Source organism: Caretta caretta, chromosome 2, assembly GCF_965140235.1.
Source record: "Caretta caretta isolate rCarCar2 chromosome 2, rCarCar1.hap1, whole genome shotgun sequence".
NCBI classification, from domain to species: Eukaryota; Metazoa; Chordata; order Testudines; family Cheloniidae; genus Caretta; species Caretta caretta.
Window position 1 is genome coordinate 183,922,168 of NC_134207.1, and position 18,058 is coordinate 183,940,225.

An 18,058-nucleotide genomic window follows, 5' to 3' on the forward strand; every position below is an offset into this window, starting at 1 on the left:
CCTTTTATTATTCAGAAATCGATACTTAATTGTATACAGGCCCTCTCAGAGGTCCAGAGAGGCTGGTCCACTTCTAGATTTTGAAGCCCCTAGCCATAATAAACATTAAAAATGTTAAAACAAAATAAGGGACCAAAAAAGAGTGAGACATAATTTGAATATTTTTTTATTTAACAAATGCTTTACGAGCCTTTTTCTGTGCAAATGCACTAGTTATTGAGGAAAAAATCTAGCTTTCGTGCTATGTCACTGTTGATATTAAACATGGCGAGCCCATTCAAACGCTCTTGACCCATAGTTGAACGGTGATAGTTCTTTACCTGCTTCAACACACTGAAGGTGTGTTCACCTGAAGCCACTGATGTAGGCAAACTGACAAAAAATTTGTGGATCAAAGCGTAGCCTTATACTGGGACTTAGGTGCCAAAGTCTGGAGGGTACGTACCTAAATATTTTTGTGGCTTTGGCCCACAAGATGGATATCAGCAACGACATCTTCCCTCAAACATTTATTTAATGTGGCAATATTTTCCAAAAGAATACAGAAGCAAGTAGAATAAATGTATATAAGAAAAGCTGAACTGTATCTAAAGCTATTTATGTCATCTAATAATATATCATCAGCTGATTAATAATTTAGAAAAAGGATCTTCCTTTGTAGTTATTTGATCCCTATTAATCCTCTCAACTTCAGGGTGGTCCTTCTTATAGGAACTTTCTCCCAGCATGCCTTTCTGGGGATTGGTCCTTTAAAGCTGGCAGACACAAGCAGCTGCATCCCTAAAGTGGCTATTTTGCAACTAGCTTCTCCTTACTGCATTTCCCCTTTCTTTCAACTGGTATTTTTAACTCTAATTATGTTTTCCTTTTTGTATTTCTGAGGAGATATCACATTCTCATAGCACTGAAAATCTATCAAGGTTGGTGAACCATTGATTCTCTCCATCCACCCTGTTCTAGGATGACCAGATGTCCTGATTTTACAGGGACAGTCCTGATTTTGGGGGCTTTTTCTTATATAGGCACCTATTACCCCCCACCCCCATCCTGATTTTTTACATTTCCTATCTGGTCACCCTAACCCTGTCCTACACAGAGTGTCCCTAATCTCAGTTCAAATGTTGAAAATATGGATATTTATGATCATAAGTATATTGGAGTAGAGTAATAGAAATGAAGAGAGCACAGTTAACAGTTATGGCAGCCCTACTGAAACATGCACATACTTAATAGCCGTCTTAAGTCAATCTGTCCCCAGAGCTCTCATATTTAAAGCAGGAATTACTGCCTGTTTTTTAAGTTGCTATGTTGGGATCATATTTTAGAAGCAATCTAGCCAAATATCCTCTCCACAATTTACAAAAGTGAGAAACATACAACAGCAGGCTTGGTTGTTCTAAAAATGAACCTAGATGTCTCTTGTTCGCAGGAGTTGGCAACTCTGTCATTACCTCCAAGAAATCAGGCAACAATTTGAACAGGCAGCCTTCATCTTACTTATGTTGATATGCTGACCATTCAAACTATTTATAGCAGATTTTGAATCAAGGAAAGCAGTAATGGGTAGTCAATGGAATACTGTCACATCTTCAAAAAGGGAGTAACCACAGAGAGTGTACGCATAATTGCTTAAAACATTCTTTGTCACAAGACATTAAGCTTCTTTTTAAAATGTTTTTAGTACTTAAGATTTAGATGCTCTGTTTATTTAAATACTTTGGGATTATTTTTGCTACTTTGAAAGATGCCTTAAATCAGTGATGGTTTAACTTTTTTCGGTTGATCTGAAGGAAAGACTAAAAATGTTGCTCTCAATGCTACTTAACGTTCAGATTCGCAGCTGGTGTAAATCAACATAGCAAAATTCAAAATAGTAAAGCTATGCTGATATATGACAAATGAGGATCTGGCTCAAAGTGTAGTTCCACTCTGAAAACTGACTGTAAAAATAGCATTGTAGGGCTCTATGTTTAGTGTTCTCAATCATTTTTATATCAGGTGTGTTCTGTATACAAGTAAAAAACTATTTTTACAGCTGCCAGCCCTTTTAAAAATCAGACTGCGCTTTGAGTCAAGCAGGGTTCTTTCCTTTTAATGCATCATCACCTGTAATAAAGGTTCTGCAGACCAAAATATGTCCTAATTACACCTGTGTATTCTCTTTGTTTAAAAATTATGGCTTCAATGACAGATGTGCAACTCCATTGCCATCAACAGAGTTGCGTAAGTAACCAAATAGGTTTATAATTGGAAGTTGATAAACAAGTCTACACCAGAAATATAATACTCACTCTCTTTTAGGGTATGTCTACACTACGAAATTAGGTCAAATTTATAGAAGTCGGTTTTGTAGAAAGCGTTTTTATACAGTCCATTGTGTGTGTCCCCACACAAATGCTCTAAGTGCACGTAGTAGGCGGAGTGTGTCCATACTACCGAGGCAACCATCTACTTCCGGAGCACTGCATTGTGGGTAGCTATCCCACTGTTCCCGCAGTCTCTGCTGCCCATTTGAATTCTGGGTAGAAATCCCAGTGCCTGATGGGGCTAAAACATTGTCGCTGGTGGTTCTGGGTACATATTGTCAGGTCCCCCTTCCCTCCCTCCCTCCCTCCATGAAAGCAAGGGCAGACAATCGTTTTTTTCTTGAGTTTCCTGTGCAGACGCCATACCACGGCAAGCATGGAGCCCGCTCAGCTAACCATCACCGTATATCTCCTGGGTGCTGGCAGATGTGATACTGAATTGTTACACAGCAGCAGTTTATTGCCTTTTGGCAGCAGACAGTGCAGTATGACTAGTAGCTGTTGTCGACGTAGTCTAGGGTGCTTTTTTAACTGACCTCGATGAGGTCAGGGGCGCCTAGGCAAACATGGGAGTGACTCAGCCAGGTCATTTCCCTTTTAAGTTTCGTTTCATGGCGATTCAGTCCTACCGGCAGTGTACTGTCTTTTAATCTGCAGCCAGCAGAAGACGATGGCCAGCAGTTGTACTGTACTGTCTTCTGCCGAGCACCCAGAAGATGATGATGGCTAGCGGTCGTACTGCACAGTCTGCTGCCAGCAAGATGTATAAAGAGAGATGAAGTGGATCAAAACATGAAATAGACCAGATTTGTTTTGTATTCATTTTCTCCTCCCTCCCTCCGTGAAATCAACGGCCTGCTAAACCCAGTTTTGAGTTCTATCCTTGAGGGAGCCATTCTGTTTCTTGCAAAGCCACCCCCTTTGTTGATTTTAATTCCCTGTATGCCAACCCTGTAAGCCATGTCATCAGTCGCCCCTCCCTCCGTCAGAGCAATGGCAGACAATTGTTCCGTGCCTTTTTTCTGTGCAGATGCCATACCACAGCAAGCATGGAACCCGCTCAGATCACTTTGGCAATTAGGAGCACATTAAACACCACGCACATTATCCAGCAGTACATGCAGCACCAGAACCTGGCAAAGCAAAATCGGGCAAGTATGCGACATCAGCGCAGTGACAAGAGTGATGAGGACATGGACACAGACTTCTCTCAAAGCACGGACCCTGGTAATGTGCGCATCATGGTGCTAATGGGGCAAGTTCATGGCGTGGAATACCGATTCTGGGACCGGGAAACCAGCACAGACTGGTGGGACCGCACAGTGTTGCGGGTCTGGGACGATTCCCAGTGGCTGCAAAACTTTCGCATGCCTAAGGGCACTTTCATGGAACTTTGTGACTTGCTTTCCCCTGCCCTGAGGAGCAAGAATACCAAGATGAGAGCAGCCCTCACAGTTGAGAAGCGAGTGGCAATAGCCCTGTGGAAGCTTGCAACGCCAGACATCTACCGGTCAGTCGGGAATCAATTTGGAGTGGGCAAATCTACTGTGGGGGCTGCTGTGATGCAAGTAGCCCACGCAATCAAAGATCTGCTGATATCAAGGGTAGTGACCCTGGGAAATGTGCAGGTCATAGTGGACGGCTTTGCTGCAATGGGATTCCCTAACTGTGGTGGGACCATAGACGGAACCCATTTCCCTATCTTGGCACCAGAGCACCAAGCCGGTGAGTACATAAACCTCAAGGGGTACTTTTCAACAGTGCTGCAAGCACTGGTGGATCACAAGGGACATTTCACCAACATCAACGTGGGATGGCCAGGAAAGGTACATGACGCTCGCATCTTCAGGAACTCTGGTCTGTTTCAAAAGCTGCAGGAAGGGACTTTATTCCCAAACCAGAAAATAACCGTTGGGGATGTTGAAATGCCTATAGTTATCCTTGGGGACCCAGCCTACCCTTTAATGCCATGGCTCATGAAGCCATATACAGGCAGCCTGGACAGTAGTCAGGAGCTGTTCAACTACAGGCTGAGCAAGTGCAGAATAGTGGTAGAATGTGCATTTGGACATTTAAAAGCACGCTGGCGCAGTTTACTGACTCGGTTAGACCTCAGCGAAACCAATATTCCCATTGTTATTGCTGCTTGTTGTGTGCTCCACAATCTCTGTGAGAGTAAGGGGGAGACGTTTATGGCAGGGTGGGAGGTTGAGGCAAATCGCCTGGCAGCTGGTTACGCACAGCCAGATACCAGAGCGGTTAAAAGAGCACAGGAGGGCGCAATGCACATCAGAGAAGCTTTGAAAACCAGTTTCATGACTGGCCAGGCTATGGTGTGAAAGTTCTGTTTGTTTCTCCTTGATGATACCGCCCACCCCTTGGTTCACTCTACTTCCCTGTAAACTAACCACCCTCCCCTCCTCCCTTCGATCACCGCTTGCAGAGGCAATAAAGTCATTGTTGCTTCACATTCATGCATTCTTTATTAATTCATCACACAAATAGGGGGATAACTACCAACGTAGCCCAGGAGGGGAGGTGGAGGAGGGAAGGACAAGGCCACACAACACTTTAAAAGTTTAAAACTTTAAAACTTATTGAATGCCAGCCTTCTGTTGCTTGGGCAATCCTCTGAGGTGGAGTAGCTGGGTGGCCGGAGGCCCCCACACCACATTCTTGGGCGTCTGGGTGAGGAGGCTAAGGAACTTGGAGAGGAGGGCGGTTAGTTACACAGGGGTTGTAGCGGCGGTCTGTGCTCTAGCTGCCTTTTCTGCAGCTCAGCCATATGCTGGAGCATATTAGTTTGATCCTCCAGCAGCCTCAGCATTGAATCCTTTGAGCTCAGAGAACATTTCTTCACGAGTGCATTTTTTTCGCCTTCTAATCTTCGCTAGCCTCTGGGAAGGAGAAGATCCTGTGATCCTTGAAACACATGCAGCTGGTGGAGGAAAAAAAAGGGACAGTGGTATTTAAAAAGACACATTTTATAAAACAATGGGTACACCTTGCTGTTAACATTACATACATAGCACATGTGCTTTCGTGCTAAGGTTGCATTTTGCCTCCCCCCCCGACTGCGTGGCTAGCTCCTCATACCTTCCCCCTCCCCGTGGCTAACAGCGGGGAACATTTCTGTTCAGCCACAGGCAAACAGCCCAGCAGGAATGGGCACCTCTGAATGTCCCCTTAAGAAAAGCACCCTATTTCAACCACGTAACCATGAATGATATCACTTTCCTGAGGATGACACAGAGAGATAAAGAACGGATGTTGTTTGAACGCCAGCAAATATACACTGCAATGCTTTGTTCTACAATGACAGGTTTCAGAGTAACAGCCGTGTTAGTCTGTATTCGCAAAAAGAAAAGGAGTACTTGTGGCACCTTAGAGACTAACCAATTTATTTGAGCATGAGCTTTCGTGAGCTACAGCTCACTTCATCGGATGCATACTGTGGAAACGGCAGAAGACATTATATACACAGAGACCATGAAACAATACCTCCTCCCACCCCACTCTCCTGCTGGTAATAGCTTATCTAAAGTGATCATCAAGTTGGGCCATTTCCAGCACAAATCCAGGTTTTCTCACCCTCCGCCCTCCCCCCCTCCAAACTCACTCTCCTGCTGGTAATAGCCCATCCAAAGTGACCACTCCCTTTAAAATGTGTATGATAATCAAGGTGGGCCATTTCCAGCACAAATCCAGGTTTTCTCACCCCCCCACCCCCATACACACACAAACTCGCTCTCCTGCTGGCAATAGCTCATCCAAAGTGACCACTCTCCTTACAATGTGCATGATAATCAAGGTGGGCCATTTCCAGCATAAATCCAAGTTTAACCAGAACGTCGGGGGGGGGGGGGGGGTAGAAAAAAACAAGGGGAAATAGGGGAATTTGTTCTACAATGATTCCCAAGTACGTGCTACTGGCCTGGAGTGGTAAAGTGTCCTATCATGGTGGACAGAAAAGGCTGCCCTCCCCAGAAACCTTTTGCAAAGGCTTTGGGAGCACATCCAGGGGAGGCGCAAATGCCAGGGCAAATTAATTATTAAACATGCTTGCTTTTAAACCATTTATAGTATTTTAAAAGGTACACTCACCAGAGGTCCCTTCTCCGCCTGGCGGGTCTGGGAGGCAGCCTTGGGTGGGTTCGGGGGGTACTGGCTCCAGGTCCAGGGTGAGAAACAGTTCCTGGCTGTTGGGAAAACTGGTTTCTCCGCTTGCTTGCTGTGAGCTATCTTCCTCGTCCTCAAAACCTGCTTCTATGTTGCTTCCATCTCCATTGAAGGAGTCAAACAACACGGCTGGGGTAGTGGTGGCTGAACCCCCTAAAATGGCATGCAGCTCATCATAGAAGTGGCATGTTTGGGGCTCTGACCCGAAGCGGCCGTTTGCCTCTCTGGTTTTCTGGTAGGCTTGCTGCAGCTCCTTAAGTTTCACACGGCACTGCTTCGGGTCCCTGTTATGGCCTCTGTCCTTCATGCCCTGGGAGATTTTGAGAAATATTTTGGCATTTCGAAAACTGGAACGGAGTTCTGATCGGACGGATTCCTCTCCCCATACAGCGATCAAATCCCGTACCTCCCGTTCGGTCCATGCTGGAGCTCTTTTGCAATCCTGGGACTCCATCATGGTCACCTCTGCTGATGAGCTCTGCATGGTCACCTCTGCTGATGAGCTCTGCACTCACCTGCAGCTTGCCATGCTGGCCAAACAGGAAATTGAAATTCAAAAGTTCGCGGGCCTTTTCCTGTCTATGTGGCCAGTGTATCTGAGTTGAGAGTGCTGTCCAGAGCGGTCACAATGGAGCACTCTGGGATAGCTTCCGGAGGCCAATACTGTCTAATTGTGTCCTCAGTACCCCAAATTCGACCCGGCAAGGCTGATTTCAACGCTAACCCTTAGTTGGGGGTGGAGTAAGGAAATCAATTTTAAGAGCCCTTTAAGTCGGAAAAAAGGGCTTCGTCCTGTGGATGGGTGCAGGGTTAAATCGATTTAACGCTGCTAAATTTGACTTCAACTCCTAGTGTAGACCAAGGCTTAATTGTGCTGGTTCTGCAGTGCTAACCAGAGTAAAAAGCATTAAAAATGTATCACTAAAGTTAGAAGACCTTTGAAAAAGAAAGCAAGTTTGAATAAGAGTGTCATTTTTGCATAGCCACCTTTCAGAGCAGAATCATACTAAACATAGTAAAACCTCACTGTATATGCTGAGTCAGATCTGCTGACTTTTGTTGGCTTTAAGAATAAAAATCCGCAAAAATATTGTCACACAACTACAAAAAACCCTAAGCTCCTTTTTCTTGCACCATCAGACTTTTTTTCTAAAAGTTTCAACCAGTTACACATATACAACTTCAATGGAATGGCATAGGTGTCAGTGAGACCATAGATTTTAAAACAATGGTAATGCATGCATGTAATTTAGGACATAATTTGGCCTCTTATTAATGCTGATGCATGAGATAGAAAAAAATGCACTTTACCGCTCAAAACCCAGACTCTGTTTACATGGCTGGCATGTAGAAAAAACATCTTAAAGACAAAACATTTGATACATGAATAATTGAGAAGATAGACATGCAACCCCACATGCAATTTAAATAAGTCATTCTTTAGAGTACAGCTACACTTTAAGCAGAGGAATGTAAAAACTTGCCCTCACATTTTTTATACTTTCCAGTTTAGGGGTGGAGAATTTCACAAACAGATACAACTTGAAATATATACACAAATTCATTGGATACAAAAGTCCAAGTAAGCTGTTACTGCGGCACTATAATTCAATACTCAGTTGAGTTAAAGGGAAACTGTCAACTTGAAAGCTAGTCAATAAAAATTGCTTAAAGTATTTTCACGTACTAGACACGGTTTCGAGTCCCTCTACCAAAACTTCTTGTATTTTTATACTTTCCTAGTTTTCTAAAAATTCTTCTCTTCCCTGTAGTTGGGGTAAGCCCCTCAATAAACAGTGAAAATGACTATGCATATTTCACAACACTGTAAGCAAACTGAAAAAAATAAATGTTTTTTCTTTTTGTTTACCATTATAGGTTAACATATCATATTAACTTCAGTAGGTAAAATTTTACAGAGAAATTTATCTTAAGTTGAAAGTCCCTTTAAATATAAATGGAACAGGGAAAAGTGTTAGGAAAAATCATGTGTATCACTTTTTTTTCCTCTTGACCTCTAAAAGTTGACATTTGTTTACTATTAAAATAGTGACAATCCCTAGCATTCAAAAATCATGGTTCAGGCTCCCAAAATCAAGAGACTGGATAAAAAATAGTGAGATCTATTTATAACTATTTTGGGGCCTTTTTATTTGACTTCTGGTGTTTCAGTCTTTCGGGTCATGTTTTCCAGCAATTCTCTGAAAGCATGAAGGATAGAAACATCCTAAGTAAAAAAAAAAGTTACAATTCTTATCTTCACATAATTTCAACAGCTGGGGCTGTCAGAAAATACCAAATGTTGCAAGACATGTATTAAAATAATGGGTTGACAATACTGCTGTTGTCTTAGACCTTGGCCTATGTACCCTATTAGTAAATGTTACCTTCTAAAACCCCTGACCTGCAAGGACTTTGACACATGCTTAACTTCTAACATGTGCATAGTTTAGTTGAAATCAACAGAATTACTCATATGCTCAAACTCCTACATACCTCTTAGTAGGAGTGGGGCATTAAATTAGATTTTTCAGGTGTGCTGAGTTTTCACAGTTTAAGTTGGCCTTACTGATAATGTGAAAATCAGTCCCATAAGCATCTGAACCTGTGCTAATGGTTATGGCATGAAGAATGGCCAAGCGTGTTAGGAAGATGCAACCAATTTGGACTCTGGGAGTTTTCAGGTTTAATATTTCTCACAAGGGAAATGCATTTCAATCCCTGATAAATTTAAAATATTTTACTGTAGCTTTGCTCCTATAATTTAACACCAAATGTATAAATGAAGTATCTACCTTACCTCCAGGGAATCTGCTGTAAATTAATGTCAGATGTATGCAATGTGAGAAGGAGACAAAGCACAGATGAGTGGCAAGAAACAACATGCAGCAGTCAGGTTGAGTAATCTGGACAATATATTTAATGGGAAACCAACATATCCTCTTGTCTAAGGTGAATTTTACACCTTTAAAAGCTATTTGATTTATTTTGTTTATAAAATGAAATACATGAGACAACCAGATTCACTGCTGGAGTATGTGAGGGAGGCTCCACTGAAATCAAAAGGCAGTAAATTAAGTTGGTTGAGAGTATTTTGTTAAGCAAACAGTGTGTGCATTTCTGACTTATTTCTTGAGGGGAATTGTACAGCAGTAGTCGATTTGTAAGATACAAAAAGGAGGGATTCAAAGAAACAGTAACTATATCTTACATGTGTGCCGATTATTAGTTTACTTACGAGTGCTCTGTGGGTACACCATCACTGGGTGGAAGTAATTTATATTATTTGGGCTTATATAATATTATAAGACTAAAATATAGTCATTATATTACACTGGGCTTACATTCATTTATGGGGCTAGGCTATCTCTAATAACAAGATCCACTAGACTTGCAATAAATTCTAAAACCCACTTGTACTGAGAAGCCAGGTTAAACTGTGTTGTAATAAAATTCCTACATAAGTGTGATTATGGTCTGAAAAGTAAGTATGAAATAAAAATCATGTACATACTCAAAAGATCTGTGTGTTTAGACAAGTCTGCTTCATTCTGAGAAAAAAATAAGCTGTTACTGCTTTTCACTCCTGCTAGTCCTGCAGACTCATTTGAGACTTATTCCTTAGAGATTTGTTATGGAACAGTAAATTGGATTCTATTTTGACTCATGTGTCATCAATAAAATTGTTAACTAAGTAGCAATTACAAAATCTCTTACTGTTGACACACAAGCTAGAAAGAACAGCTTTTGACTTTCAGATACCAGGCTGCATGCCTCTTCCAGTATTTGGTCTATCATTTTATTTTACAGCTATAATATCTTGATCACAGCTTTTCACCTTGTATGTAATCGCCTCCAACAGTCACTTCATACTCTTCAGTGATTAGGGCCCTACCACATTCACAGTCCATTTTGTTCAATTTCATGGTCATAGGGTTTTAAAAATAGAAAATTTCATGATTTTAGCTATTTAAATCTGAAATGTCACGGTGTTGTAATTGTAGGGGTCCTGACTCAAAAACGAGTGGTGGAGGGGGTCGCAAGGTTATTGTAGGGAGAGTTGCGGTATTGCTAACCTTACTTCTGTGCTGCTGCTGGCATTGGCACTGCCTTCAGACCTCGGCAGCTGGAGAGTGGCAGCTGCTGGCTGGGATCCCACCTCTGAAGTCAGAGCTGCAGCCAGCAGCAGCACAGAGATAAGGATGGCATGGTGTGGTATTGCCTCCCTTACTTCTGCGCTGCTGCCTGCAGAGCTGGGCTCTCAGTAAGCAGCCGCCACTCTCCAGCTGCCCAGCTGTGAAGGCACCACAGAAGTAAGGGTAGCAATACTGGGACCCACCCACACACCTAAAATAACTTGCGACCACCCTGCAACTCCCATTTTGGTCCGAATCCCCAACTGGAGAAATGCTGGTCTCCCCTGTGAAATCTGTATAATATAGGATAAAAGTACACAAAAGACCAGATTTCACAGTCCGTGATGTGTTTTTCTTGGCTGTGAATTTGGTAGGGCCCTACCAATGATCTATCGAGAAGGCTTCAGTAAGAATGTACTCTCCTGTCTGCAGCCATCTGTTGTTTCTTGTCTTAGATATAAGCTCTTTGGGGGAAGGACTGTCTTTTTCTCTGTGTTTGTACAGCACATAGCACAATATGGTCTTGGTCTATAACTAGGCCTCCTAGTCACTATGTTAATAAGAGATTTTCAACACACCCCTCCATGATAGTAAGTGTGACTGCTATGCTATACCAGATCATATTTTTATTAAGATAATCTCAGCCCTGAGGAATTTCCAATGTAAAAGGTGATATAGATAAAATGTGCTGGGAGACCCAGGGGAGAAAGCAATCTCTGTATTCTCCTATTCCCCCTTCCTTACTGCTTCCCTTGTTTTACTCGTGTAATGTTGTTTCAGAAGGCATTTGATGTGGTTTACTGTTTGTGGGTGGGTCTGACTGAAGAAGTGTTTAGAAGAGTTAAAATGAAGAGAAAAGGAGGCCTGACAGACTGGATTGTAAGTTTGTTTCATGCATAGGGGAAGAAGAAGGCAGAGACAAGAGTGGGAGGACACAAAAGGGGGAAAGGAATGGAGTTACATGAGGGATGAATTTAGCCAATAATAGTGAATGTGTGATGTCACAATAACTTTCTCATCAATAAATTATAGCATCAGAACTCCGAGCTAAAGCGTCACTGCAAGAAGAGAACTGCCAAAGTGAGGGGGACAGAGAACCCTCATCCAAAATCAAGTATTTTGATTAATAGCAAACAAACCCCAGGCAAATATATTTCTTTGTATGCACTCTCTATTCAAAATTGCTTCACTGTGAAAGTCTTTTTTTTAAAATGGTATACATCAGATCAGAACTTTATTGCAGGAAGCAGACACCAAGCCATAACTGAAACTGTTCCCACTAATCAAATTACAAGATTCCTACAGGATATGTTTCCCAGTGTGATCTTCTGTTTAAGCAGAATGCAGATTTCACCCTTTAAATGCTTAAACAGAACAAAGCAGTTCAGTATAGCTTCCTCCCACAGGCAGTTCTTAGGGTCACAGCTAGGCCCCTCACATATATGTAGTGGTAGAATTGCATATGGATGTTTTTGTTCCAAATGTATTTTTTAGCTGTTTGTACATTAGTTTTTTTTTAACTTAAAATGTTTCGACTGGCAGTAGCAAAAATGAGAGTGCTAGTGTAGATGAGCCACCACTGTGTTATCTAGTGCTGTTCAGCACAGGTCTAGATGATGTGATAGTTCAAAACACCAGCAGCGGCTGGCAATTGGTCTACATTCAAATTCTCGCCAGTGGAGATGAAACAATAGTATATACAGTAGGAAATTTCAAGAAAAAATGTTTAGTGTAGACAAGGCCTTAATTGGACATGTGTTCACTTTGAAAATCTCTAATTAAAAAAAAAAGGGGAGGGGGAGAGAGAGAAATTGATATGCTGTCTGACCTGTGAGTTTATTGTCTGTCTGTCTTGAGTTTTTTACTAAATGAGATGACAAAAGAAACTTAGAATATGACACACACTCTCAAAAAATCCTTCCAGTGTCTGGAATTCTTTCTGTGAAAAAGTCAACATATTTTAGAAAGTGTTCAGAATTTTGCTGAACCCCATTTCTCCCAGGGGGTCATACAGCTTCTTGTACCTATTTCTCTAGAGAGACACCTTTCAAATTACCACAAGAATGACAGGCAACATTAAACACCGCATACAATTAAGCATGAGCATCCAGCAGTTTTTAATGGGGAAAAATTGATAATTCAGTAATATTGGAAGCTACTTAAGTGGCAATTTGAAAGGCTTTACAGACTGACCATTCTCTGTACAGTTATTTCAGTCCTTTCAAAACAGAGAGTCAAACATGATCTTTTCATTTGCATGCTTCTAATTAAATGTTTGTTAGAAAGGTGGCTATTGAGCCACCTATCAGTGAGATTGTATTATGAATTGGTATTGTTGCATGTCATACCGCTGCAGAATGTTTGCATACGATACAGTGTATTGCTTCTCAGAAAAGTAAACAAATGCCCCTTTTAAACCACAAAAATTCATGTCTGCTCTCAAGTGGGGAGTCTCTTGACTGCATCATTAAAGAAAAATGTGCTGCCTATGATATGAAGAGAACAACATTACGCAAATCCCAATACTTCATCATAAAAAAATGTACAAACACAAATGAAAACTTTTTTCCTACATCTAGCAGTATGTCGCCAGAGAAGCCATCCCACACAAAGCTAGAACATTTCAGAAGATTCCACATAGCCAGCCCAAACAGAGCTAGGAAGAACTCATATTAAAAAGGATATTATAGAAGTTAGAAGGTTGCTGTCACCAGCTAAACCAAACCAAAATGCTCCTAATATTTTTTTATGAAGACTCCCACTAAACCATCATAAATTCCACAAAATCAGTAGGTGAATTTTTTTATAGGAATCAACTCCAAACAAGAGATTACTTATCATTTGCAAGATCAGTCACTTTCTCTCTTGTTTTTACTTCGTGTTTGAGAGTGCCTTTTTGACCGTGCATCAACATTTCTGCTTCACCCTGCAGTGAGATCACCATCTATTACCACAAAAATTAACATATTACAAGTAAAGCATGATGATTGCACTACATGATCAAGTGAGGAATGAGGGTGGGACAGGATCAGGCCATTTTTTCATTAAACCTGAATATCTTTAATTATCAAAGAAAAAGTATGAAACACTAGCAAAACTTCTAAGGAGGTTACTCTTTAAGTATGTGTGAAAGTTGTCTCCTCTATAACAAAGTCTCACTTTCTGAATTAGGATCGTAACAGCTGAGGGCAGATTTAAGGGTTGGCAAATATTGACTTTGTCACTGCCAAAGTTCTTTCACTCTGTCCCCTTCCTCATTCTACTCTTGGTTTTGTTTGTTTTTTCCCCCAGTGGTACAGGATTATGTTTCTACTGAGGGCTTTGGAGGTATTTGTAACTGAGGCCTTATCATTAGGACGGCCACTTAATTTACTTACTCATTCCTCACGTTTTCACCCATGCCTTTTTTCCACGCTGGCCCTTACACATGGCATGCCCCCACTGAACTGATCCATTAGATTCCACTATCCTTTCTCCAGATCTCTCCTCACATCTGTCTGATGCCTATGAGAAATTGGCCAGTTATTGATAAGCTGAAGTGCAGATGAGGACAGTAGATACTTTACCTATTTACAGGAACGAAAACAGCTTGTGTGTATGGACCTCCTCCAAAGCCCATTAAAATGGACAGAAAGATTCCCATTAACTTCAATGGGTATTGGATCAGGCCCTATGCATATATAAAAACGGTATATATTTGATTCTGTTCCTTTTCCTCCCACCACCTAGATGTCATATTAGATAAGTAAACTCTTTGGCACATATCTTTGTATATATGTTTGTATAGTACCTAGCACAATGGAGCTCCACTCCACTCTTGTCTGGGGCCTCTGCAAACTGTTATATGATGTAAATACAAATGAGGGACCTTTACCCATACATCAGCACTGTGACCCAAGAACCTCTGAATGCCAACTGGCAGAGGGCAATGAGGGTGTCTAACTGTACAGGAATCCCCTGGGTTCACCAAAATAATGTCATGTATGGTCTCTGCTGCAAGCCTGTGTCACATAACCATTGTGAGAAGTATTATGGAGAACATGTGAGGACTTATGTTTATATACTGCAAATTATGTTCTCTAGGTGTGTAGGTCAAAACAGTAGAGTGGCTTGAGCCAAACTCCTCCAGATAAAGGCTGGGGGACCAATATGTACTGTATAACATACAACAAGAGGCTATTAGCATGCTAAGTCAAATGCTAATGAAGAGCTAAAGAAACTAATAGAATGACATAAACAGCAGGCGGGGCAGGGAGGGAGACCCTATCTTGAGGTGAACATCAAAGATCTGTTCTGATATATTTGGGGGTGCAAAAAGAGGCACTAGCATCCTTCACCTAGGAAGGTAAACTGACAGTGGGCTTGCTTTACAAGAAAGGGATCTCAACCAGGCTTGGCTGAAAATGCTGGCATGAACTTTGGGTGAGACAAGCTTCTATAAACAGGAGGACAACTTGTTAGTTAAGCTTAGGTTTTAGAAGACCTGTTATGATGATGATTTATATGTAACAATTTGTTCCCATCTCTCATGCTTTTAAAAAAAATTATTTTTGTTTTATAGTTAAACTCAAGTGCTGTGCCTAATACAGGAGCAGGAGTGTAAACTGTTATACACTGTTCCTTAGAGAATAGAGGATTTGGGATTTTTGTGGGTATCAAGTGATCAGGAGCTATACACTACAGGGAGCTACGTTGAAGGGACTCAGGGCTGGGGTGTACCTTTTGTCCACCCGCAAGGCAAAAGGAGGGCCTGGTCCATAGGAGAGTGCTTGACAGTCTGGTTGTGGTAGGGAGCTAACACTCAGCTAAGACAATCAAGATTCCCTCATGCTGGAGGCAGGTAGTAACAAGGTGACTCTCAGCCCTGGGTGCCCCAAGAAATGTCACAAACATCCCCCAAACTGTCAGTGCTCTTGTGAAGGGGTGCTATTTAGAAGAAAAAGAATTCAAGGTTTGGGCAGTGAAATAAAGGGAAGTTGGAAGTGAGAACACCAAGGCTGAATCAATTTTGCAGGGCGAGGTGAGAGGATAAAGCCTTGATTGAGGCTGGGGGTACGTTGTTCCCTGGGGGGGAAAGATTATGACAATCCAGATCACTTTGTTCAACCTCGCAGGGCAGAAAAAACTTACGAACCTCCCTCTGCCTGCCACAGTTTTGACTCACCTCGTCGAGTGCGGATACTAATGACTAACTGGGAGGGGGGGGGCTGGCGCCGCCTGTCCCCGCATCTCCCGGGTCAGCGGGAGTGTAACAGAGCCCTCCCGGGCTGGCGGATCCTGCTGCCCCTTTCAAGGAGCAGCTGGCCGAGTGGCGGTGACGAGGACGTTTTGACAGGCGGCTGCCAAGAGCGTCACTCTCCTTCGGTACCCTGGGACAGGGGCGGAGGGAAAACACACAAAGGTGGCCCCAAGCTGGGTGTGCCTCCTCCTAAAAACGCCGGTCTCCGCCCAGCACCCAGTTCTTCCAGCGCGGGCCGGTCACGTGGAAAGGGAGAGAAAACCCCTTAGCCCCACACCACTGCATTTAACGACAAGTGACTGACTTTTGTCAAAGAGGCCACAGCGATTCACGCTGCCAATCGTCTCCTCCACGGCTGAGCAATCGCACCTCAGCCGGCTCCTAGTGCACTCAGCAGCCAGCAGGAGCAGAGTCCGAGTCAGAAGCTGCACCCTGCTCCGCAGGGGCAAGCAGGCTCGGCCCAGGCTCCCTCCCGAGAAGCCGAGCCTAGGGCGCAGCTCCGCCTATGAAAGCCTGCCCCTCGCCCGGCTGCTTGTGCGCATGCGTCCGCGCCCTGTAGCCGGGAGTGGCGCCGCCCCGCCCCTGTGGACAGTCGTGAGTGGAGCTCGGCGCGCATGTGCGCGCGCGCGGTGGGACGTACAGAGCCTCTTCAGCCGCTACCGCCGCGGCGCTGCTGTTTTGCCGCCGGCGCAGCCCCGTAGCCGCCACCGCGCGCTCCCCCCGCCCATGGAACCCTGAGACCGATTTGAAAATAACCGCTGTTCTTGTGGCCTGGCGATGTGGCTGTAGCTACCGGCGCGGGGGCCTGGGCATCGCCGCTCTCTCTCTTGTCTCCTGCTCGGAAAGAGCAGCTCCTTGCCAGGGGCCCGGGGTGCCCCGCCCGGCAGCACCGCGCTCACCCAGGGCGGCTCCTCGCTGTGGGTTCCGGACCTCCCGCTTCCCCTGGGCTCCTGTGGGCAATAGCCTGGAGCCGGGACCAGCGGGGTGCTCGGCTCACGGGGTGGGTGTCAGGCGTCTCCCGGCGCTGGAGACCTGCAGTGGATTGTCCTCGGTAAGGGACCCGCAGCTCGTGACCCTGCAGGTCACGAGGAGAAATGGGGGAGGGGGGGAAGAGAGGGACCCCGCTCCTGTGGGGGAGGCGAAGGGTTGGGAGGGACCCCGATCCTGCGGCGGAAGCGGGGTGGTAATTGAAAACCTGAGAGGAAAAAGAAGGCAAATATTCAAATACCCCCACTGCAGCCTGCAATAAATTTGAATATTTATGTATTGTAGATGTATATGGTATGTGGATTTATATATGGGGTGTTGGTATGTATGTATACTGCATATATCTCATGTATATTTATTGTGTGGGATTCCCCACGTGCTATTCAGTTGCCCCATGCCCACTGATGGTTTCACAGGTGCGGTGAGAAGGAGGCAATGCCCTGTCCAAGAGATACTGTCCTCAGTGTTGACGTGCTGGGATTAAATTACTACCACTGTTGAAATTTATTTCTTTCTCTAATAAACTGAGTACGGAATCCTTCTATGCAGCACCTCTGAGATGAGTATTTCAATGCACTTTACCAACACACCCTGCAGGGTTCATGGTTTTCCAAAGTGCTGACTTTGCCCCCCTAGGGTGGGCAGAAAGGGCTATTGCAGGGGTTCAGACAGGCTTCTCTGTTGTTCTTTGGGGTCTCTGCTTTCATTTGAAAAGGAGTGCTGTTTAGCTGTTATGGAAAACCTTAAAAATGTGACCACAGTGTAATTGACGCAGTAGTGTCTGCCTGTATTTGCAGAGAGCCTGGAATGAAAGGTCTGATGTATGGGTACCCCATTCATTTAAATGATGGTAGTTAGCATTGTTGACATTTCCAGTATTTCACTGATTCTCAAAGTTTGAGAGGAGAAGTATAGATCTTTTGATATCTTCAATCTAATCTGATTGAGCAATTATTTTGGGTACACCTTTAACAACACATGGTTGGGTTGAAGAGATGAATATGATTGACTTCATTTTCCTAAGGGAGCAGGGCTTAGTTTCCAGCATTTTGGGAGACTGTCTTAAATCTCTAACTCTCCTGTGAGGAGGTAAGTTAAATCACTTCCTAGCTGCTATTTTTATTTTTTACTGTCTGCTGTGCCTGTAAATACATAAAAAATTAAAATGCCTTTTGAGCTAACAGTTGAAGAGTAGCAGCTGTGTTAGTCTG

The 18,058-nt window shown here is 43.5% G+C and overlaps 2 protein-coding genes across 18 annotated transcripts in view; one reads left to right on the top strand and one right to left on the bottom strand.

Annotated features, from left to right (window-relative positions):
* Window positions 1-4,763: 4,763 nt before the first annotated feature.
* Window positions 4,764-16,398, bottom strand: LOC125631786 (uncharacterized). 5 transcript variants are annotated; one of them, XR_012667158.1, is made up of 3 exons: window positions 16,165-16,398; window positions 6,411-6,795; window positions 4,764-5,244 (listed from the first exon to the last, which is right to left on the bottom strand). XR_012667158.1 is itself a non-coding variant. In XM_048839003.2 (3 exons), exons 2-3 carry the CDS (start codon window positions 6,967-6,969, stop codon window positions 5,105-5,107), a joined length of 699 nt encoding a protein of 232 aa, XP_048694960.2. In that variant the 5' UTR covers window positions 6,970-7,373; window positions 15,786-16,398; the 3' UTR covers window positions 4,764-5,104. The 5 variants fall into 5 exon arrangements, 2 of the variants coding, with proteins under 2 accessions (XP_048694960.2, XP_074981757.1); XR_012667156.1 differs by having other exon boundaries at window positions 15,786-16,398; XR_012667157.1 differs by lacking the exon at window positions 16,165-16,398 and adding an exon at window positions 13,999-15,734.
* A 105-nt stretch (window positions 16,399-16,503) lies between these two features.
* The window catches only part of LRRFIP2 (LRR binding FLII interacting protein 2), a 143,128-nt gene continuing 141,573 nt past the window's right edge, over window positions 16,504-18,058 (top strand). For 7 of the 13 annotated variants that reach the window (XM_075125654.1, XM_048838993.2, XM_048838995.2 and 4 more), the window contains exon 1: window positions 16,511-16,911. The gene's annotated coding sequence lies outside the window, so the exon portion shown is untranslated. Of the gene's footprint in view, window positions 16,912-18,058 lie in introns of all 13 variants that reach the window. The other 6 variants (XM_075125648.1, XM_075125650.1, XM_075125649.1 and 3 more) reach the window with 3 other exon arrangements.

Bases quoted from the DNA above. Each gene is read 5' to 3' on its own strand.
- LOC125631786 (XM_048839003.2), bottom strand. From the start codon at position 6,969: ATGCAGAGCTCATCAGCAGAGGTGACCATGATGGAGTCCCAGGATTGC. The intron at 5,245-6,410 runs GTGAGTGTACCT...TTCCTCCACCAG, and splicing joins AGGCGGAGAAGGGACCTCTG to CTGCATGTGTTTCAAGGATC.